We start from the raw sequence: 23377 nt of genomic DNA, 5'->3' as shown, positions 1-23377 counted from the left end.
ATTTATTCTCATAGGAGTGAAATGGCAATGCTATCCCAAAACTGTCCAGTACACTGTACCATTCAACCAAAGCCACAGCATATGAGCATTATAGTATTAATGCTGCTCTCACTATACTAGCATGCTCACAGTGACAATATTGATATCATGGCAATCCATTCAATAGCCAATGCAGGTTGGCTTCAGATTCTCCATCTCTCCAGACGCATAAAGCTCTGCTAAAGTGAGTGTTGGGCTCTTCCTCATCTTTCTGACTGAGGCCCATCTTAAATCAAGTTCCATTCAGGTGAGCGAGGTTTTCTTTTTTAAATTAGTTACATTATTTGCAGAAATTCACCCCACATAAGCCATGTGGTAGACAAAAAGTATTTGTCTGTGCAAAAATCCACCACAATTGAGCCACTTCAGATATTTCAATCTGAACTAAAGTGTTGGACAGCCTGTTATCTAGAGCTGCCATTCTCAAATGTGAGGATTTGCCAAAACATTTGAACACATCTTGTGCAGTAACTGGAGTGTGCATTTCCAAAAAACCCTAATGATTGATAATGAAAACAGTTGTAACCCAAGTCTTATGACACATATGGAAACTGTCAAAGAAAACATTAAGTGCTTTTTTTGGATTAAGAATAGAGTATGGTATTTTCTGTACTTCAGGTCTCACCTCTCTGATTTTTCAAATGTCAGATCATCATTCTCAGTGCTGACAAATGACAGCCCTGAGTCCACCTGGCAGTTACCAAACCCTGATCTTTTCTCCTGGCACTCCATATCTACCAGTGTAAGAAAATCCTCTTGATCCGAGTGAACAATGCTCAGACCAGGTCCATAAGTCATGCCCAAGTCAGAAAATCTACACTGGTGGTCTAATTACAGTAAACAATGCTGAGATAACAGGAAACGGTTGAAATTACAAACTTTATTTAACATGTCGCTTGCCCATAAATTCAATCTGCCTCAGTCCACAGAAGATACTGCTACCACTTCCTGTAAAGAGAAAAAAGTCAGACCATCATCCCATGACCACAGCAGACAAGTTAAGGATTTGCTAGTTAAGAGGTTTCACCTCAGATTTGTCAGTGTCTTGTGGCACAGTTTGTGTACTGGGTGTGGTCTCAGTTTTTTTCTCCAGGTCGCTCATACTCATTTCCTTTACTGCTGCTGGGCCTGCACTCCTGCAGGAAGTGAACACAGAAATGAAGTCTTGTGTTAGTGCTTTACAGCTGTTGAGCTCAATCTCTAAACTTTAGGCCATTTGCAGTCTGTCTTAGAGAGTTTAGAAAAAGGTTCGATGCCACCTCTTCATCTGAGTGTTCAGCCAGTGTAGCACCTTGGGTGAAATGTCTGTCCATCACTTTAGTTCAGGCTGACATTTCAGCTATTGTACCTAATGGTGAATTGTAATTATCAGCTTCTAATTTTTTAAATAAGTCATAACTTGATGACTACTAATATGGGTGTGTATAAATTATACAGTATATACACATATAGTGTGATAGTCATAGTGTGATATTGTCAAGATGGTGTTTTGAGTTTCAGATCCAGTTTAAATAAACATATGACCTGAATGCTCTTAGGTTGTGCCCCCCCCCATCATTATCCCTACTACATCTGAGATGTGAATGTGGCATTAGCATTTTAAAACTGCATGAAATCTGTTAGCAATTATCTCCAAGCATGGCTGTGCCCACGTTTCTTATGTTTGTGCCAAGACATTGTAATAATAAAAACCTCTTCTTCCTCTTGACCAGCACTGCTATCACAGCAATGACCACCACTCCTACACAGAGCCCCGTGGCACCATAGATGATAGGACCCTGCATAGTCTTCAGTAGGTGGTCCTGACAGGAATCACCTCTGTATCCCAGTGAACAGACACATGCAGTGTTCCCACTGATCTCCACACAGTGTCCATTGCCACTGCAACGTGTCTGGCTGCATTTCTGGGCATCCAGGTTCATGAGCTGACTGCTGACATTCAGGGTGGTGTTGATAGTAGTGGTTTCAGACAGAGATGACAAAGGGAAGGGGAGAGGAGGAGAAGAACTATGAGGCTGTGTGGGATCAGGGACCTCCACTCCTGATACCTGCTTCAGATTGACACCTAGGAAAGAGAGCATCTTAGCCAAAACATACATTTGCTAATATATTATATTTTTCAGCAGGTATATGACTCACAGTTCTCATCTGAGTGGTCAGAGCAGTCTACATGTCCATTACAGAATTTCTCAACAAGCTGGCATGAGAGTTGATCCAGGCACAGCCTGCTGCCAAATGGGCAGCGCTGCTCTGGGCTGCAGTGGGTGGCGTTTACAAGGATGTGGTCATGGCCACAGTTACATGTCCTACCTCTTGGGGTGGGAAGGCACAAGTGTTGGCAGTTGCCATTGTTTTCTGCGCACTGGTTAGAACCTGTTGAAACAAAATGAATTGTCAGCCAGCTGGAGTTTGATTTTCTTTTAGCATCCAATGACTTTGAAACCATATACAGTGATTTAGGCTGTCTCAAATAAAAACTTGTCCATGTGTTACTCAGGGGGCCTGTTGTGTGGCTCCTACGTACCAGCCTGACTGGACTTGCTGAATGCCTTCAAGCTGACCACTTGTGTGCCAACCTCAAACCACAGCTTGTTTTGATGCTGCTCATCTCTATACCAGAGCCTGGTCTTGTCTGAAGGAAAAAGTCCAAAAACAAAACTCAGCTCCATTTCAGGGGAGGAAAAAAATAAATAAATAATGGCAGCCCTTTAGTGAAAAGCATTTTTTCCCCATGAAGTCACCATCTTGAATTATCAATTGTGTAACAATTATGGTAAGACAGGTTTATGAACAGCACAACCTCCTAGTTAGTATTTGGTCTTATTTCATTTTAAGGACATACTATATGAGCCATTACCACTGACTGTCATCCAGAGCAGCATATCATCACTCAAAGCCATAGCAGCCAGGCCATCACCAGCCTTTAGCTCCCTGTATCCAGATCCAGCAAGCAGGACAGAGCAGATGGTCCCTAATCCTGGGAAAGAATTACTGCTTCTGTAAACCCCAATTTATAGATGTATATTGCACCATTTTGACTTTCAGTGCACAAAAAGACAATTAGAAACTTTCCATAACTCTACACACAATTTATCAAAGTTCTTACCAGTGTCAGCCCAGTAAATTGTCTCCCCATTGTTGGAGAACACCAGAGATGTAGGCCGGACAGTGTCCTCTTTCACCACATTTCGCTCAGTACCATCCATGTTGGCACACTCAACAGTAGTGTGCAGAGTACTTTTACCATGTCGGCCCAGGTTAGCGAAACAAACTCTCCCACTGGGAGGATGAAGAGCGATGGACTCTAGTCTTCCAATCCCTTCTTTTATGAGAACAGCAGTGTGCGTGCCTGTGATTGAGGTGACCTGCAGGCGGGGCTGTTTGTTGCTGCTCCAGTATATATTAAGGGTTACCCAGTCTAGGGCCATGGCAGTGATGGTGTCACCCAGCAGTTTTAGAAGCTGGCCTTGGAAGTTCAAGTCTGAGTCCTTAAGTTTAAAGGAGCTGAGTGAAGTTGTACCGTCATCTGTCAGGAACAGGGTGCGGTCACGTAGGCTGTAGTCCATGAGAGAAGCTTCATTGATGCTGGGTACCTGCAGGGCCAGGTGTTCAGGCCAGCCCTTCAGCACTGCTGCTGTGTGTTGGGACTGCAAGTATATCTGTAGAGATCATTGGAGATGATCCAGTAAGTTAGCACCTTGTGGTACTTGGGCTTCTCACATTACTGCATCTTAGGTTGAAGAAATAGTTTGACATTTTGAAAATGTGCTTAGATGAGAAGACTGATACCACTAGTCTGTACAGTAAATTTTAAGCGTGAACCAGCATTATCAAAATTTCTTGGCCAGTACCAGTAATAACCGCTTTTCACCAGAACGTAGTTTGTCCATAAACCAGGGAACCTGTTTTTACAGTTTGGCTTTTGTACACATTAATACACAGTGAATTTTAGATGGCTTTAGATGTTGAACACTGCTACTTCCCCTAGTTTCCAGTTGGAGTCTGAGCTATAGCTCACAGATTTGAGTGGTATCAATGAAGATGTTTCTCATCTTACTCAGGGGGAAGAAAAAAAGAAGTTAAAATCACATTTCCCCTAAACTTTCTTTAGAATAGATTTCACAATTTGGTTAAAGTAATTTAGACATGGTGTAACTATGCAATAAAATTAAAACCTGTGTGACAGTAGAAGGAGACAGCATCAGGAGGAAAGCTGATTTGACCAGACTGGAGCAGGTCACACCATCCTCTGCCAGTAAGAGACCAGAAGGACACCTGCACACACCCTTGGGTCCTGGGGCCAGAACACACATGTGGGAACAGTGTATCTTCTCACAGGGGCTCTCAATGCCCATTTGGAGCAAAGGGTGAATAATCTGCAAACCAGGCAGGATAAAGTGATATATTGTGCTTTACACCAAATCAAAGTGTAGAAAGCACTAGATAATTGTTTAATGTACAAAACCTTTGGGAAAGAAGCCACAATTATTTAATTTCCTGAAACTGAACCAAAATGGTAGTGACACGATGAGTGAAAAATCAAATAAGTATGTATAGGCAATTTAGAAACCCACTGTATATCACACAGTCCACATTTTGCCAGTGCGTGTTATACAAAAGCAGCCCAATTTCAACTGGTCCCTTGATATTCTCAGTTCTGATCATTTTACTCACCTTCACACCAAAAGGCTGTCTGGGTCTTTTTAGGAGAACTTGACGGTTTTTGCCAGAGATTTTATGAGCAGCCTGCACCACTCGCCTCTTGGCATCAGACCAGTAGAGAATATCATTAAACACTGCCAGAGAGAATGGATTGGTGGTCTCTTTCATCTGTAAAATCTGAAATTACATTTATTATTTAGACATATGACTTGCTATTTGTTAGTGGTAATTGAAAGTTTTGAGAGAATTCTACACCAGAATTTGAGCTAGATGCATCTAAACATTGAACATTGCTTTGAAGCTTAAACAGATTGCTTGACAACACTCCCTCCCAAAATGGTTTACACGAATGTCATCTCCATCCAGTGTTGCAGATCCAATGGCCTTCAGCCGTTCATCTGTCCAGTAGACCCTGTCAGAGATGGTGTCCACAGCTACACCACCCGGCCAGCCCAAGCTGGAGTTCACCACCACTGTCCTCTCTGACCCATCCATACCAGCACGCTCAATCTTCACTACATTACCAATCTCTGTCCAGAACATCAGCCTAGTAGAGACATTAAGTATTCTGAATGTTGATCTCTAGGTTTTTAATTGTAGAACGGTCAAATGGTCAGTGAAATAAATTCATACCAACCCTTTTTGTGGTAGCAGAGCCAGAGAACGTGGCTGATCCAGGTCTTCGTCAAGGATGACGCTGTGATCCAGTGACTTCACAGTCATTGTGGCCATTCTGATAGCAGCTATCTGGCTGTTCACGCCATCAATCCAGTACAGATTCCTCCCAAGCCAATCCACAGCTACAGAATCAGCCCGGACCTCTGTGGGGAAAAAAAAAAAAAAATGTGTCGTCTGTGCTGAAATGACATCCTTATGTCTGACATTGAATACCTATTCCTCTGACTCCAACCACATTTGTTTTATACAAACCTTTAATAAGAGTTCCTGTGGTCTTCTGGTCCAGTGAAGACCACCTGATACTGTCAGTGTCCAGACTGACCCAGAAGACCCTCTGTTGTTTCCAGTCATAGTCCAGAGAGAGGATGGCCTTCTTGGCAGAGGAGGACAGCACATCTAGGCTGCCACTGCGCAGGCCAAACAAAAACAGGTCTGTTTGGATTGATGTCAACAGGAAGGGTTCACCTGAGTGATAAAATGTATTTATTGAACCACTGCAGCAAAATGTTAGTCAAGTCAATTCAGACCAGAGGTCTCCAACTCTAGTCCTTGAGGGCGACTGTCCTGCTTGTTTTCCCCCCAACGAGCCCTGCCCTGCCCACTGCTGATTACCTGGCTCAGGTGTTTAGCCAATCAGAAGCTGCAAGCGCAGGGCTAGTTGAAAAACAAGCCAGACAGTAGCCCTCGAGGACTGAATTATGAGACCTCTGATTTAGACCATTGAATTTGTTCAGTTAAGCATTAGTAGTGACCTTTTTGGTAGTGCTGCTGTACAGACAAACTTCAATATACTGTATAAGAGCTGTTCGGCTAGTTTGGCAAAATGCTTAATTGGCTTTTTGGTCAGATGACAGTTGGGTTATGGTTAACTTCAGAGAAATTTCTCATCTTTAAGTATAGCCAGACTAGCTGTTTTCACCTGTTTCCAATCTTACACTGTTTTCTGTTTTTAGCTGCATATGTCAGGCATGAATGCCATCAGTCTTCTCATCCAGCTCATGGCAATGGAGTGATCTCTATGAAAATGTACCTGCCAAAATGTCATTATGTTGCAATATCTGTTCTTGAGTTTGTTTCTATAACACTTCCCCTCCAAACCCTGTTCTGTGTCCTACTAAAAGGACTTTACCTGTGATCTTGCAACGTTGTCCACCTGCCTCCATTATGAAGCCTTGTTGACAGTCACATTGGTAGGAGCCAGGAGTGTTGATGCACAGCTGGCTGCATACACTAGGGCTCTGGCTTTCACACTCATCAATATCAGCACAGGTCAGCCCATCCTCCATGAGCCTGAAGCCTGCAGCACAGTAACAATGCTACAGGGCAAGAATCAAGTATTAGGAGTGACAATTTCAAACTTATAATGGCTGTCATTAAATCTATCCTATTCTCAAGGCCACAATTTTATCAAAAGATGGTCTTTTAGAAACTTCACCCCATGCTGCATTTTAGCATTTTTTTCCCCCTTTTTAAGCCACTAATTTTCAGGGCAGGCTGACAATTAGGCGAGATGAGGCACACAGCAGTCTATACACGGGATTCTCACCGTTCCCCGTGGTGTGCTGTAGCAGCCCTGGGAGCAGCGGCTCCTATCTGCTTCTGTGCAGGTAGTCTGGCAATGGCCTCCCTCGTCCGAGCCATCCGTACAGTTGTTGATGCCATTACACACCAGAGCAGGATCCAAGCACTCCTGGCTGCTGCACTGGAACTGGTGAGGGAGGCATGTCACCACTCCACCTGGTGTGTGCACACACACACACACACGTTTAGGACAGAACTGTAATAAGTATTCAGCTACAGTTTTACATGAAAGTTTTTACAGAAAGTAAAGCTCTTGCAGATTTGGTGCACCAGAAAGTTAAACTACACTAAGAGGCTTTCCTTTATTATCACAAGTGGCTGAATATATGATTTGGCTGTAAGACCAAGCATTCTGAACAAACTCAAAATACTAAGTCATGTATTCTGAAAATCAGGAAAAAAAAAAAAAGAAATCCAGCTCTTGGTCACCTTGAAAATGTGTTATCCTTGTGTACCTTGATTTGCCAGGAGCTGGTTATATATTTTACAGTGAAAATGAAGTTACATTTCAGTAAATGCAAAGACAGCTTGATTTTTATTCATTTAAAAGTGCATGTGAACACTGTCCTTTTGTTAATCACTTCAGTTTTGCCTGATAGTGTGTCCAGTAAGGAAGCAGACAGGAACCATGGGAATAATGAGGGCAATGCATGAGTTACGTCTACAGCTGAACCAACGATAGGGATAATTTAGCATAAAACAGCACTGCTCATTTCTGACAGCGTTTTCAAAATGCGCAACTACTCACATTCAGTCTCGTCACTGCCGTCATCACAGTCCTTCATGCCATCGCACCTCCAGGTTGTAGGGATACACATGGTCTTGGATTTACACAACCACTGGAATTCGCCGCAGTTCAGTGGAACGACAAGACAGTCCTGTAGGATGACATTTCATTGTCATCTATACTGGTACTTACAGTTTCAGACATTAGGGAGGCCAGGTGAAATACATTTACCTCAGTTTGATTTACATTTTAAAACCATACATATTCCTGAAAGCTTAGTGCTTAATACAAAAGTTGACAAGTTTTTAAAATATATATATACTATTTATGCCCAACAAAGTTGTGGCATTGCCTTCAGGCTGCACCTTCTCATCTGTGCCATCTTTGCAGTCCTCTTCTCCATCACAGATCCACTCCTGCACCAGACACTCCTTGCTCTGTGGGCAGCGCTGTTTGGTGGTGCAGATTGGTGCTTTGGTGCAGCGCTCCTCATCCGAACGGTCCCAGCAGTCTGGGTGACCATCACAACGCACTGTGGCCGACACACACTGCCCACTGGCACATGTAAACTCTGTGGCACTGCAGCTCTCATGAGCTTCAGAAAGGGCAGAGAAGAGCAAAGATAACCTCAAAGGTGTGCTATACAAGGAGAGCTACTTCATCCAATGAGTAGATATTCAAGTTAATTCATTGACGACATACCACAGTTTGCCTCATCACTGCCATCCTTGCAGTCCATCTCCCCATCACAGAGAAAGCTGCTGGGAATGCAGCTCTTGTCATCACACTGGTGAGCACAGCCCTCCATGTGCTTAGCACATCCCTGTTCATCTGACCGGTCCTGACACTGAAGCACTCCATCACACACCTGGCTCTTCTCAATGCACTTCTTTCCATGGGAACACTGGAACTGGTCTGCAGAGGACACATGGCATTATCAGGATGATGGTAGGTTACAATCAACCTTCAGACTGGTGTGTTCATTTTTTTTTTTTTTTTTTTTTTTTAGTAGATTTCACTGTCATCCATAAATAATGAAACCAATGGGCTATTAATCTTGATTTCAGTACTGCACATTATAAACTTAAACTTTGTCCCCTTGAGGGGACACAGCATCATGCCCATTCCACAACCAGTCACAATAACATATCACAAAAACAGTCAATCACATGAGGGAAACAGACTACATTTAACAAAGCCCACTCTGAGCTGTTCAGCAAGGCCTTTTGTTCAGGGACAATACACTATGTGCACAATTATTAGGCAAGTGAGTATTTTGATCATATTGTCATTTTAATGCAAATTTTCCAACTCCAAGCTGTATAAACTTGACTGCCTATTAGATTTCAGCATACAAGGTGATGTGCATTTGTGTATTGAGGGAGGGTGTGGCCCTAGGAGACCAACACCCTATATCAGGTGTGCACAATTATTAGGCAGCTTGTTTTCCTCAGGGAAAACGGGCCAGAAAAGGGATTTAACAGACTCCAAAAAGTCAAATTATTAAAAATCTTTCAGGAGGATGCAACACTCTTGAAATTGCCAAGATATTAGGATGTGGCCACAGAACCAGCAAACATTTTGTTGTCCAGTGCTGTCCTATTCCAGAAATGTAACCTGCCTGGAATATCCCAAAGTACAAGGTGTTCAGTGCTCAGAGACATGGCCAAGGTAAGAAAAGCTGAAACCCGACCACCACTGAACAAGGCACATAAGTTGAAACGCCAAGACTGGGCCAAGAAATATCTGAAGACTGATTTTACAAACGTTTTATGGACTGATGAGAGGAGAATGACATTTGATGGACCAGATGGGTGGGCCCGCAGCTGGATCAGCAATGGGCATAGAGCTCCACTCCGACTCAGACGCCAGCAAGGTGGAGGTGGGGTACTGGTATGGGCTGGAATTATTAAAGATGAGCTTGTTGGACCTTTTCGGGTGGAAGATGGACTCAAACTGAACTCCCAAACCTACTGTCAGTTTCTAGAAGAAACTCTCTTCAAACAGTGGTACAGGAAAAAGTCTGCATCTTTCAAGAAGACCATGATTTTTATGCAGGACAATGCTCCATCTCATGCATCGAAGTTCTCTGCTGTATTGCTAGCCAGTAAAGGCCTTAAAGATGAAAAAAATAATGACAAGACCTCCTTCCTCACCTGACCTAAACACTATTGATAACTTATGGGCCTTTCTTAAACGTGAGATTTACAGTGAAGGAAAACAGTACACCTCTCTGAACGCTGTCTGGGAGGCTGTGGTTGCTGCTGCACAAAAAGTTGATGGTCAAGAAATCAAGAAACTGACAGACTCAATGGATGGAAGACTTTTGAGAGTTATTGAAAAGAAGGGTGGCTATATTGGTCACCGATTTATTTTTTAAAATGATAAAAATGCTTGTTTGTAAAGTTTGAGTTGTTCATTATTCTCACATTAACAGATGAAAATGAAAGTGAGATGGGAAAATTTTTTTCTTTGAGTTGCATAATAATTGTGCACACAGATATTCTTGTACAAAAGACAAATCCTCACATTCACTTCTTTAAATATTCAGGTTTGAAGTTTATAAACATTTTGGTTTGACCAAGAGCACTGTTAAATAAATCTAATCGTCAAAAATGCAACTCGCCTAATAATTGTGCACACAGTGTATAGCAACAGGCACCAGGCTTCTCCTACTATACCTCAATGCCCTGTATCCATGTCCTGAAGGTACCTGTGTAGTGGGTGAGTGATGTTTGCACATACTTACATACTTCTTTGTAGTGACAATCTAATGTTCCATCAGAGCGATGCATCTTCTTGTCAGTACTTACATTTCCTTATGTAAACACTGTAGTACATAGTCTGAGGTGCTAAAACATTTAGAATAATACTTCCCTGTAGAGGGCAGTAAAGCCATACCCCTAACCCATGTACTGGAACACAAAGCTACACAAATCAACCCCTACATTACCTGTTTCACATGTAGATAAGCACTCTTCCTCATCCGAGCCATCTCTGCAGTCGTCTTCTCCATCACATACATGGTCATAGACGACACATGCTGCATTGTCTTTGCAGGGTTTGGAGCCCAAAGGACACTTAATGGGGTTAGATGAGCTCCCAGAGGTATCAGGTTTTAAGGGTGTACTGATGTCTTCTTCATCTTGGTCCTCTGACAAAGACATTATGTTTCAATACTTCACATTATCCAAGACTGAAACATAGATGTTCTCTGTTGTATTCTCAGTTTCAACATACCACAGTGGGTCTCATCCGTGCCATCTAAGCAGTCTTTCACACCATCACAGACAACATTTGAAGGCAAGCAGCGGCTCTTGTCACAGTGGTGTTCACAGCCCTCAGTTTGCTTCATACATTGATGTTCATCAGAACGGTCCTGACACTGAGATATGCCATCACACACCTGGGCCTCATCTATACACTCCTTCCCTTCGGTACACTGGAACTGATCTTTTTGAATAAAGGGCATTTGACATTGTGAGACAAGTAAACGATTATTATAGGTCATTATTTGCTTGCATGTAGTGGGTGTATCTGGTAGGGTGATCACAAGACCTTTTAAATAGTGTCTTGGTTACATAAGATGGTAGACACACAACTGCCTATTTGTTCGTACATAGCTTAACTAAGTCCAATTCTAATACATTTCTGTAACTAATCCTCCCTTCATAAAGGTAATAATGTATAATCAGTAATGAATTGAATAACTGTCTTGACAAAATGATCATTATAACCTTTAGTCACCTATGTGCATCCAACTGTATATTTTGCCCTGTTTCATGTGACAAAACAAAACAAAAGCAAAGTAAATTATTCCACCAGATGACAGTGGTTCTTGACTTTACCTTGACTTTGCAGTGGAAGCGTTTCATAGGCCTTGTTTGTGTCAAATAAACAGTCTTGTCTAATCTGGCTTTTAAACTTTTCGGTAATACCCATAACTATTAGTTATTCACCAAACCATCCCATCTGGCAAGCATATCAGACTCAGAAACAAACCTTAGAAAGCTAGGGCTAGGCAGTATTTGACTTGAGCATGGATCGTGTGAGGATATAGTCTCATACTTTCATTACATCCAGAGCCACAGTCCTCTTCATCTGAACCATCCCTGCAGTCAGGCTTTCCATCACACATGTGGCTGTGAAGGACACATTCTGAGCCATCCCTACACAGGTTAGAGCCCAGGTCGCACTTCAAAGAACTGCTTGTAGCTGAAAGAGAAAAGAACAGGATGCTTTTACTACAACCGGAAAAAAAAACAGCTGGTAACATAGTCCTCATCCCACCTGAAGTGAGAAAGACTTCAATAAAAAAAAAAATCATGATATCAGCATATTTATATAGAGGGTGCAAGCCTGGCTCACCTTGCAAGGACTCTGACAACTGCAAAACCACTACAAAAAGAAACAAAAATCCACCCATCGCCACTGAATAAACAAAACTGAACAAACGCTGCAAGTGTAGCATTTTATAAAGGTACAGGTGAGACCAATACAACCTAATTGATCACATGACTGAAGGGAGGAGCTCACTCCTCCTAAAACTCATACTAGGCCCAGTGAAATAAAAAAAGATTAATCATAATATTGTTTTTACTTTTTGTCTGTCGTTGTATTTTGTTATAAAGAATGAGTTCATGTCCTGTGAAAATGCTGAGTAAAAATAAATGTCAAATAAACATCAGCCAATATGCACAGTATGTCCTCCTAATATCCTCCAATCACTTTTGGGATAGGCGGGATTTAGAGCGCGTTCGAATCCAGCACGTTTGTCTGTGTTGTTTCTTGTTTCTCTCTACCAAGCCTGGCTAACTAGCTTCAGCAGCACCTTGAGGAGACAGAGCCTACAGACCGTGTCCACATTAGCTGCAGGGTGGCACAGCTCGGGCGTCTTTATGTCAGCCAGCTGTTTACAGGACTCTGCACATATTGTAGGGACACAGCGGGGCTTTGGACTTCAACACTGGGGTGAGTAGTGAAGTGCTTTAAGGTGTGAGATGTGCGGCTTCGTTAGCCAGGGCTCAGTTTGGAAGAGTTCGGCGAAGATGCTAACTCGTCTTGATGCCTGACTTTTATTAAAAGTCACAAACACACGATAGCTACGCTGTGGTAAACGCTGTAACATGTGAAGGCATGAATTGACACGTTGTGTTGTTGGGCTGTTTGCCCCAGGGTCTGCCGTGCTGGTGGGCACAGGGTCAGGGAGCGAAGCGGCGCGTTGAGGGTCTTCGTGGATCACAACAAAAGGATTTTGATAACAAGCTGGCAGCTAGCTCCGTCAGGCTAACGCTAGCTGACCTAGCCAGGGAGGACTTCTCTGCTGGCTCCCTCCGATCTGCCGCGTTACGATAACTCCTGTATTTCGGCTTTTCGTTTGCAGCCGGGGCTCGTTTTGCTGTCAGGCTAACGCTAGTAAACTTATTGTTGTGGTTCGAGTCCAACAGGCCCCCCATAAGGCAGCTAGCAGCCGGCCTTCTCATTGGTGCTAGCACAGAGAGGGCTCCTGTTGTCCACAGTGATGTGATGGAGTTCACGGTGTTGGTGATGTCTTCGGTAAAAGCTGCACATGCCTGGCTCCGCGGCTGTTAACTTTGGAGTCAGCGTTAAGTTTGCGTGCTACTGTGGAGCTGTGATTGAGACCAGCTAGCATCAAGTGGTTATTTTTGCGGCTTCAGCTCCCCAGATCCTTCTCTTCACACTAGATACACCTCAGTGTTTGCTACTGCCACAACAGCCCTGTTTTGTCCGGGATTCAGTGTTGCACCCATCAGTACATGGCCTTTTGACTGTTTTTCTGTACCAAGTTTTGATTGTAATGATGTACTTTGTGTGTGACTTTCTCCCAAGGTGTCCGTCTCTTTTGAGTATACCCAGCTAGCACTGGCTTCCACCCTGTGACTCACTGGTCACTACAGGGGCCCCATCAGAGCAAGGGCCCAAAGTGTAGCTCCAGGTCCCCCCTGTCTGTGTGAGAGAGAGCTTGAGTTGAGTCCTCTGGAGACTCCCAGGCTTCTCCAGCTGAGATGTCCTCCATCCTGCCGTTTACCCCTCCTGTGGTCAAGAGGCTCCTCGGCTGGAAGAAGTCGACCAGCACCCCGGGCGGTGCGGGCGGTGGAGAGCAGAACGGTCAAGAGGAAAAATGGTGCGAGAAGGCTGTGAAGAGCTTAGTGAAGAAGTTAAAGAAGACAGGCCAGCTGGATGAGCTGGAGAAAGCTATCACCACACAGAACTGCAACACCAAGTGTGTCACTATCCCCAGGTATACTGACAAACATTGATTACTCTTCACGCTAGGGTGAGAGAAAAAGCTGCAAGTGTGCTTAGTTGAGACATGTTCCTAATAGAAACATATAAAATCAGGGGCTAGTTGCTGGTCATAATTTTGTACTCCTCTCTTTTTATTTCTGTTATCATTATTTCTTGCAATAATTACCAAACATTGGAAGAAATAGTTCAAAATATGAAATGATTTGTACAGCGATGCAGAATAGTACAACACAAATTCATCATTAAGATTAGCTGAAAGTAATCAAATCACAGTTTACAATTGTACGTAAAAGGTTTACACATGCTGTCAGTATTATGCTCACTGGGAGAAAGAGACATTAAAAGGGCGAGAGAAGATATTCTCTTTATAAGCCAGCTGGCCTTGGTGGCCCAGACTCACGTTCAGTGGGAACACTGTTTTAGCAGATTCATTCCTCACTGATGTGCCGCCAACTACCATGTCAGATGTTTGTGTGTCTGTAGATAGCAGGCTTGTCCTTATCGCCTGAGAACGGTACTAGGCTGCACTGTTATGTTTGTAGAGATACAGAGGCTAGGTCTGAATGAAGTTATTGCTTATAGAGGATATCTGCACTCAAGTGGGTGGGTTGCAAACCCAAACAAAGCCAGATTTAGGTTTTTCCACCAGCCATTCTTATGTTAGTACAGTTTAATCATGAATGAGGAGCTCGTCATTCCTGTTATCCACTTTGGCAGGTACGCATTCACTATTTGGATACTGTAAACATCTACTGATTTTTAGTATCTGTAAGCTGTTGTGGCTAGTGGACAAAAAGTTGGTCCCCTACCCTTTCACAAACAAAATAATTATGGATAGTAGTGAAATCCCACTCAAGTAATCTAATTTAGTGCATGTTGATGTGTGTCTGTAGCATTTAACATGTAGAATTTGTAATTGCCCTGTTATTCAGAAGCAACTATTCATTTGTCCCCATTCCAAGTGTTAATTTCTTATATTTTGGCCATTTTCTTGTTTTGAGAACAACTTTTTTTTTTTCTTCTTCTCCTTCAAGGTTGCTTCATTTGTCCCCTTTTGTGTCATTGCGTGTCTTCAGTGTTTGTTTGAATGTCTTCAGATAAGTTCTGACATAAGCGGCTGTAGTGAAAAAAATTTGAGTTATTTTCAGTGTTTGATACAATGCCACACCGTTGAAGAATGCTCTTAGTCTCACTCACTGTGTGTTAGCAGACTTCATATTCTTTTTTCCCTTAATTCTGTCAAAAAGGCTTCTCTTATTTGAAGTTCCCATCCTTCATTTCCACAGCTGAAAATTTGATGTCTTTATTTTGCCATAAGACTCTAATAAAAGAGGCCTTTTAATGTTGACATTATCCATACTGATATTTCTGAATGAGCCATGTCCCATGTTTATCATTTGTTTTTTGTTTTTGTTTTGTTGTTTTCTCTGTGCACAGCAATTGCTCTGAAATATGGGGACTGAGTACACCAAATACGATAGAACAGTGGGATACATCAGGCCTATACAGCTACCCTGACCAAACCAGGTGACTATCCTCAACTATTGTATGGTGTTGCATACAACTTTGCTGTGGGAGACCTGTCATTACAATCTTGGAAGTCACGGACACTGAGAAATTGTTGTTCTCGTCACCAATCAATCTGATCCATTTCCATTTCCCTTCCCCTACCTGGCCGTATTATGTGTCACCCCCCTCCCCTGTGTATCTTCTACATGTCTCACCACCATCTCCTGTTTGCTGTCCAATCAGATCCCTGGATGGCCGCCTGCAGGTGTCCCACAGGAAAGGGCTTCCCCACGTTATCTACTGCCGCTTGTGGCGATGGCCAGACCTCCACAGCCACCACGAGCTGCGCGCTATCGAGTCCTGTGAGTATGCCTTCCATCTCAAGAAGGATGAGGTCTGCATCAACCCCTATCACTACCAGAGGGTGGAGACTCCAGGTGAGAGGACTTTGTATTTCAGTGTCTACTACATTGTTCTTTCATTATTTGTCAACAGCACCCAGATTGTTAGCATTGGCTGGAAACAGCTTGTCCAAAGGTAACAAAATAGACCTACCAGCTCCTTTAAATACTTGCTCATGAACACATTATATCTGGCTATTTAACCCATATAAAAAAACAAGCTGTGTTTTGTTTTGTTTTTAGAGGTGTGTGTGTGTGTGGGGGGGGTCATATTTAGATTGCTAGGTAACCAGTGAATACCCCTGGAAATTACTGCGTTGTGTTTGGTTGGTGGCTATAGCATTTTCCTGATTCCAGGCTTTATGTTAAGCTAAATGACTGCTGGCTATATGCTTGTAAAGTATTTAACAGAAAATTGTATCAGTCATTGTATCATTGTATTAAATTTAACTCTCAGCACAAAAGAAGTGCATCTTCCAGAACAGCAACTGTCCCTTTAAGAGCTTTAGGCATAGACCATGTTAAATTCTGTTTCACCCTGCCAGTAATCAGTGTAAGAATACAGTTTAACATCTGGTAGGCAGCGTTTCATCATTTTCATCATTATTAAATGGTTTAAAACACATTTTCACCATTTTTGAATTAAAACTAATTTAAAACAACTGACAGTACATTAGGGAAAGGATATGCCTCTTAAGCTACTAACTTCTGACACCTTTTACCCAACACTGTAGTGCTGCCTCCTGTTCTTGTGCCAAGACACTCAGAAATCCTGCCAGAGTTGCCACCTCTGGATGACTACACTCATTCCATACCTGAGAATACAAACTTTCCAGCAGGAATTGAACCTCCAAACAACTATATACCAGGTGAGTTAACCTGAGCACTGAATGAGACTGAACTACGGGGTTACATAAAGTACTGACCGAATGTACTAACTGAAATTTGAAAGTGAAGAAAGTAAAGTGATGTTATTTACAGTTTCTCTGCTGTATTACATGGTATACATATACATGGGTTTGTATATGCAAAGTTGTTCTTTTTTTTTCTGATGCTCATTCTGTTAAAGAGAATAATAACAACAATAATAATTCTCCTCAAATCATTTAATCAGAAACACCTCCACCAGGATACATCAGCGAGGATGGGGAGGCCAGCGATCAACAGATGAATCAAAGTATGGACACAGGTACCTTAGACTAGCACCTCCTTATGTTTTGCCCATCTGTCATGTACTCATTTTGACTTTGTGTTTAAATAAGGATTGTGTTAATGTTTTTCCAAGTGAATTAGTCAGGGATACCAAATAGTTTGAGAAAGGTGCCCAGAGTTTGCAGCTCTGTGAATTACCCAGTCCAAAGCTGCTGGTATCTCGAGACTAACATGCAATCTGCCATACCCTAACACATGGCAGACTTTCAAGCTTTTCTAAAAGCTTCTGTCAAAATTGACTTGAGACATTTAGGGCTGTACATCCTTTGTCTCTATTTTATGAAATACATTTGCATGGTCAGTGTACTGTTAATGATAACCACACAAGCAACAGCAAGCTACTTACTTTTTTTATACATCATCCATTTTGTTCTTTGTGTGGTCAAGTAAGTTATAGTTCAAACTGTATAACCTCAACAAACCACCACCAAGCAAGATGTGGGATGTAGAAATGAGACCTTTGTTATAAAAGCAGCATTTCTTGGTCACTCTAATGCCAATGAATCAGTATTACAGTATTATGTCATTCCTTTGCAAATTAGTCAACACAGCCATCATAAATCTTTGATCTGATCCCCTGTTACCCTTGCTATGGCCTCCTATGATCCCTTTCAAATTGATGACTTCCTGTTTTTTCTGTCAGGTTCTCCAGCAGAGCTCTCTCCCAGCACTCTGTCTCCTGTTAATCACAACATGGGTAAGATGCAGGGCCTCCCATTGGAAACATTAGACTAAAACAACACAAAACACACAAGCATACTGTATATAAATACACCACCTAATTCCATATTGACGTATACAGTCAAATTTTCAGTGCCCATAACTTTTTATCAGTGTACTGTATGAACAATGTTTCATTAGAAAGACACTGACATGATGCTGTAATGTAGATCTGCAGCCGGTCACCTACTCGGAGCCAGCCTTCTGGTGCTCTATAGCCTACTATGAGCTGAACCAGCGTGTGGGGGAGACGTTCCATGCCTCACAGCCCTCATTGACAGTGGATGGATTCACAGATCCATCCAACTCCGAACGTTTCTGCCTGGGCCTGTTGTCAAATGTCAACAGGAATGCCACTGTGGAGATGACCCGGAGGCACATAGGTATGGCTTTAAAGTCATGCATCATCAGCAGTCAACCTGTCAGTCTCTATTTCTGTTGGCTTTCAGATTTTGTCACTGCTCTAGTCGTATGTGTTAACACAACTTCTTCAAGTCCATTTTAATATTTATTAAAACTGATGAGCTTCTGTCTCTGTGTTTACAGGTAGAGGAGTTAGACTCTACTACATTGGAGGGGAAGTATTTGCTGAGTGCCTGAGTGATAGCGCCATCTTTGTCCAGAGTCCAAACTGCAACCAGCGGTATGGCTGGCATCCAGCAACAGTGTGTAAAATTCCTCCAGGTAAGACACTGAAGATGTAAGTTAGGCAGTTAGGTGACAGTAAGGTATTCACCAAAGGAGCAACTGCAGACTGAATAGCTGCTTATCATGAATGCACTGAGTCTTTTCTGTGTAAATGAAGCTCATCTTGAAGACCTTACATATGAATGAAGACAACCAAAGTGTATTTTAATATGAACAGGGACTGTAAAGTTTTCCTTTAAGACAAAGGTAGAAAGGAAATAAAAACAGCTAACAGATTGGCCATTGTTAGCTGACATTCTTGCCTATTGGTCCTGCTGCTTATTTATCATATTCATATGACCCGACTGAAACCACCAGAGCCAACGATGCTGAACACACTACAAAAACTGGGCACAAATCATCTTGGTGTGTCAAATTCCTATAAGGTGTTCTTTTAATTTTTAATCTGCCCTGTTTATGTTCTTGGTTTTTAGGTTGTAATCTGAAAATCTTCAACAACCAGGAATTTGCAGCCCTTCTAGCTCAGTCAGTCAACCAAGGCTTTGAAGCAGTCTATCAGCTCACTAGGATGTGCACCATCCGCATGAGTTTTGTCAAAGGCTGGGGAGCTGAGTACAGGTAAACACTGACAGAAACTCTGCTCTAATAACTGCAGTTATTGGGGGGCGGGGTGTGTTCTGATTTGTCGAATTGGACTTAAGACACTCTTCTTTTTTTTTCTTTTTTTTTTTTGTCTAAAGCTATACCAAATATTATAAAAAAATATATATATATAAACCACAACATGCTGGAGCAATAAATACTGCATATAATGAAACACAGTATATATCGTTTTACATCATGTGTGCTTCAAAGTAAAACTGCACGTCATTAATAAAAAATACATGTGTCTGTTCCTCAGGCGGCAAACTGTCACAAGCACTCCGTGCTGGATCGAGCTGCATTTGAACGGTCCCCTGCAGTGGCTGGACAAGGTTCTGACCCAGATGGGTTCCCCATCTGCACGTTGTTCCAGTATGTCCTAAGCAGCTAAAGAAACACCCCCAAAAAAACAACCATTGCAAAGATCATTCACTTTTAAACCTTTGAGTCCTGTAATGAAAAAACAGAAACCCCACAGAATAAATTTTCTGTAACATACTTCATAGTATTTGTGGCCCAGTTCCACATCCCTCTTTGAACTTGTAAACACAATAACACACACACTGAAGAACAAACGCACCTACACTGTTGCACTTGCACACATACACACACTCTTTTCGGACTTTTCAGTAAAAAAAAAAAAAAAAAAAAAAATTGGCACTTTGTTACCCATCTATGTCATGCACCTTGATAAATTTCTTTTCCCCAAATCCTTAATATTAGATCTATTTGTGGTACAAATGAAATGTATATTGGTTTTTAATCCAGGAAGTATGGGAAATACCAAAAATATCTGTGAATAGATTCTCAGTATTGAAGATTGCTTGTATGAGTAACACAAGCTTGAATGCTAAAAGGATTTTTTTGTTCCAGCCCACCCCAACCATTGTTCTTAAACTAAGTTTACTTTTCTCTGGGAAACTTGGCCCCCGTCTTCTGTCGAAAGGGGGAGCTGGGCGGGGGGGGGTGGCTTGGTGCAGAAACGATGGCCTTGGTGGCTGTTCTCCTCCAAAGGAAACACCACAATGTGTTTATGAAATTTGATTAAATAGACTTTGCCAGTACGGCCCTTTTTGTAACTTGTGTGTCGTTATAAGACATACCTCTTAATGGACGAATAGGAATGTTAGGTTAAAAATAATAAATAAAAAAAAAAAACAGAAACCCTAGACAAACTACAAACTCAGTTGGGCTGTAGTTTATTTCTTTGTCATTATATGGCACTCGACTTGTTCTTGGTTTAGTTGATTTACATCTGCACTGAACAGCCTGGTTTGGAAGCTGAAGAAATATTGACCAGGTGTTACAGGGTGCACTGGGCAGGGACCAGAGAATATTAGCTGTTATCAGTAGTTTTTTTGGTTTTTTTTTTTTTGTGTTTTCTTCATTGACATCACACTGGGAGCCCTGGGGCTCTACAGGGTGAAGCATTAAACCTCTTACCAGGAGAAATTGAAGGTATCAATGAATTCATTTTGTTTTTATCTTATATCCCCGTTGTTTTGCTACATTTTGTATTCTCTTGTATTTTATATATAAATATACTTTAAAATTTCAGTTGTTCACTTTTAATTAAAGTAATATTTACAAGACCACATCTGTTTCTAAAGTGACATGGAGAGTATGCATCATTCCTTCATTAACCCAAAAGGTTTAGTTTGAATTAGTTTCCAATATCAGCTCTTTACCTTGTTTTTTTTTTTTTAAAAAAAAAAGATACAATCACTGCCTGACATGATGCATAGCCTTTCTGTCCCGTTTGTTCCAAAGAAATCTGGTGCATTTAAAGTACAGAAAAAAATTTCCTGAAATTCCAAGTCTACTTTCTTATTATGCTTCTAGAGTCATGTAAAATTTTGTAATGGCTATTGACTCACTCATCTCACTTTTTTTTTTTTGTTGTTTTTTATTATTTTGTTTGTTTTGGTTTTGTTGTAAAACACACATGACCTCTTGCAGCCTTGTGGTGCTTTGCCAAGCAGGTTAAGGTCAACCACATATAATTGGCTTTTAAAATGTTACAGAATGGAGGATAAAAGAAGAGCGAATGTGCCTGCACATTGGGACATTCTGTGTTAATGTGTGTATTGTATTTGTTCTGTCTATAAAATACAGTATGTACAACCAGACTTACTATCTTAAACTCTGCCATTATTGTCATTACGTGGCTGTTGCAAGTTTAACATGTTTCCCTCCCTCCCTTTTTGATGTAAATGTGTTTACCTTATGGCACTAGTGATTGTACTTTAAGTGCACCTAGTGACCTTTGGATTTGGGGAACTGAACCATGTGTTAGGGTTCAGTGTTACATTGTTTTTATCTTTGGCCTACAACATATGAATGTGAAAAAAATACATTACAAAAACTGACGTGGACCAGACGTACATATACATAACAGTAGTACAGTATGTGTGTATTTAACAGTAATCTTTTTGCAAAGCGTCAACACAGTAGATGTCGCCGTTGTTTTTCCAGTAGAGGGCGGTATTGATAGAGCAGTTCTCTTTTTTTTTTTTTTTTTTTTTTTAAATTTTTTTTTTTTTTTTTGACCATAAGCTTCTCAGGCGTGTGGCATATTATGCAGACTTCATAAAACACTAATAAAGATTTTTATTCTCATGATTCTGTGAGTCTGCTGTGTCTCAGTTTAACTGTAGCTATTAGGGACATTGGTCTCTGATATTTTAATTAAAGAGTGGTGGACTCTGATGGACTGGGGACCTGTCCAGGGTGGACCCCTGCCTTTCACCCAAAGAGAGCTGGGATAGGTTCCAGCAGATCCCTGTGACCCTGGTTAAGGAATAAGAGGATATAGATGATGGATGGATGGATGGATAGTTAGTGCTATTTGAAGTGACACTGCTAAACTCTTATTGCACAGGTGAACATAGAACTGCTTTAGTAACAGATACAACTTGGGTTCAATTATATTGCACCATAATCAAATGTCAGTATTTACATGGATGTGCTTTGTGATTCAGGGATCTGAATTTGTTTTACACCACAGTACATAAAGCATTACCCAAAGTAAGCGCATGTGACCTGTAAAAGTCACCAAAGTGCAAAACTTCACAAAGCGGTTTGTCCTTTCTCAGCCACCGTAGGCTACGTCAGACGTAAATACTGTGAGCTACCTTAAGATTAGCTCCTCGTAGAAACAACATGGCATTTACTTTGTACTCTCTAATCCAAGCAGCAATCCTGTGCGTCAACGCTGTCGCTGTGTTACACGAAGAAAGATTTCTCAGCAAAAGTAAGTGGCTGCGGTTAAAATGGTTTTCACCGCTTGATGTCATTATAAGTTGTGTTAGCCATTAGATTAGCTAACGTTAATGCTAATGCGTCGTAATTTAACATCTAACGTTGTAACAAGTGTAATAACTTAAGACATGTGGGATCAATCAGGGCAGATCAGCGCTTTATACATTTATAGTACCAGCAAGAGAAATGTGGCCCAGGGTTTACCTCTTTTAAACTACTACAATATAACTTTATTAGCAAAACCTGAGAGATCACAAAAAGCATCAATGTAACAGTATATGGCAAAAATACAGCGAAGACTTTAAAATATTTCGAAAGAAAACCTTACTTACTCATGTCGAAATGTTTTTCTTTCACTAATGAATAAACATCCATCCTCCTGTGTCTGTCTGCCGATGTTATTGATCCTCAGTCGGCTGGGGAGTGGACCAAAATGTCGGAGGGTTCGGGGATGAACCGGGCATCAGGGCGCAGCTGATGAACCTGATCCGCTCCGTGAGGACAGTCATGAGAGGTCAGCCTGCACTCCAGCACACACAAACACACTTCAGTCACTCACCAATAATCACACCATGTCTGCCTTCTCTACAGTGCCTCTGATAGCAGTCAACTCAGTCTGCATTGTGCTACTGCTTCTGTTTGGATGAAGCCCAGGAGCCCCCAGACCAAACCTGTGGTCCCTGACACGCCTGGAGTCTCCTGACATCCTCAGTGTGAATGTTATTTCATGTTCTGCATCGATACGTGGTCAAGGCCCGTGTTTATCAGCAATGCAGGTTCAGTAATTTAGCAGGTTAACTGCCCTCTCACTTTGAATGACACAATAAAACTCTGAATATGGGACTTCATTTGTTTTTTTTAGTAAGAAAAATGTTTTTACGCGTTTCCTAATACTTTGGGATGGACACCAGGACATGAACTATATAAGCACTGTCACAGAGTGGCTGTAAAATGTTTGTGATTTTGTGATTTATACACTGAAGATATAAACAGTTGTTGTTGAATATGTGCTGCTGTTTTCGAAACT

The 23377-nt window shown here is 41.7% G+C and overlaps 3 protein-coding genes across 4 annotated transcripts; 2 read left to right on the top strand and 1 right to left on the bottom strand.

The window, feature by feature from the left end:
* Positions 1 to 803: 803 nt before the first annotated feature.
* Positions 804 to 22998, bottom strand: lrp13 (low-density lipoprotein receptor related-protein 13). The gene is made up of 21 exons (XM_033325353.1): positions 22683 to 22998; positions 11756 to 11902; positions 10928 to 11140; positions 10641 to 10841; positions 8390 to 8602; positions 8053 to 8282; positions 7709 to 7838; positions 6926 to 7116; positions 6509 to 6695; positions 5632 to 5844; positions 5339 to 5522; positions 5047 to 5248; positions 4714 to 4878; positions 4215 to 4415; positions 3146 to 3698; positions 2897 to 3016; positions 2564 to 2671; positions 2179 to 2412; positions 1732 to 2104; positions 1067 to 1175; positions 804 to 987 (listed from the first exon to the last, which is right to left on the bottom strand). Exons 1-21 carry the CDS (start codon positions 22723 to 22725, stop codon positions 958 to 960), a joined length of 4047 nt encoding a protein of 1348 aa, XP_033181244.1. The 5' UTR covers positions 22726 to 22998; the 3' UTR covers positions 804 to 957.
* On the top strand, positions 12507 to 20786 carry LOC113138457 (mothers against decapentaplegic homolog 2). Of its 2 annotated transcripts, none has more exons than XM_026320903.1 (11): positions 12507 to 12658; positions 13538 to 13949; positions 15395 to 15484; positions 15710 to 15903; positions 16602 to 16736; positions 16982 to 17044; positions 17723 to 17776; positions 17970 to 18182; positions 18346 to 18483; positions 18921 to 19065; positions 19349 to 20786. In XM_026320903.1, the coding sequence occupies exons 2-11, from the start codon at positions 13714 to 13716 to the stop codon at positions 19470 to 19472; spliced, it is 1392 nt and encodes a 463-aa protein (XP_026176688.1). In that variant the 5' UTR covers positions 12507 to 12658; positions 13538 to 13713; the 3' UTR covers positions 19473 to 20786. The 2 variants fall into 2 exon arrangements, with proteins under 2 accessions (XP_026176688.1, XP_026176687.1); XM_026320902.1 differs by having other exon boundaries at positions 16982 to 17056.
* Positions 22182 to 23206, top strand: LOC113138459 (immediate early response 3-interacting protein 1-like). The gene is made up of 3 exons (XM_026320913.2): positions 22182 to 22342; positions 22763 to 22864; positions 22942 to 23206. Exons 1-3 carry the CDS (start codon positions 22252 to 22254, stop codon positions 22995 to 22997), a joined length of 249 nt encoding a protein of 82 aa, XP_026176698.1. The 5' UTR covers positions 22182 to 22251; the 3' UTR covers positions 22998 to 23206.
* The last annotated feature ends 171 nt before the right edge of the window (positions 23207 to 23377 follow it).

This window comes from Mastacembelus armatus, chromosome 9 (assembly GCF_900324485.2).
Source record: "Mastacembelus armatus chromosome 9, fMasArm1.2, whole genome shotgun sequence".
NCBI classification, from domain to species: domain Eukaryota; kingdom Metazoa; phylum Chordata; class Actinopteri; order Synbranchiformes; family Mastacembelidae; genus Mastacembelus; species Mastacembelus armatus.
This window is presented reverse-complemented; position numbering and strand designations above follow the sequence as displayed.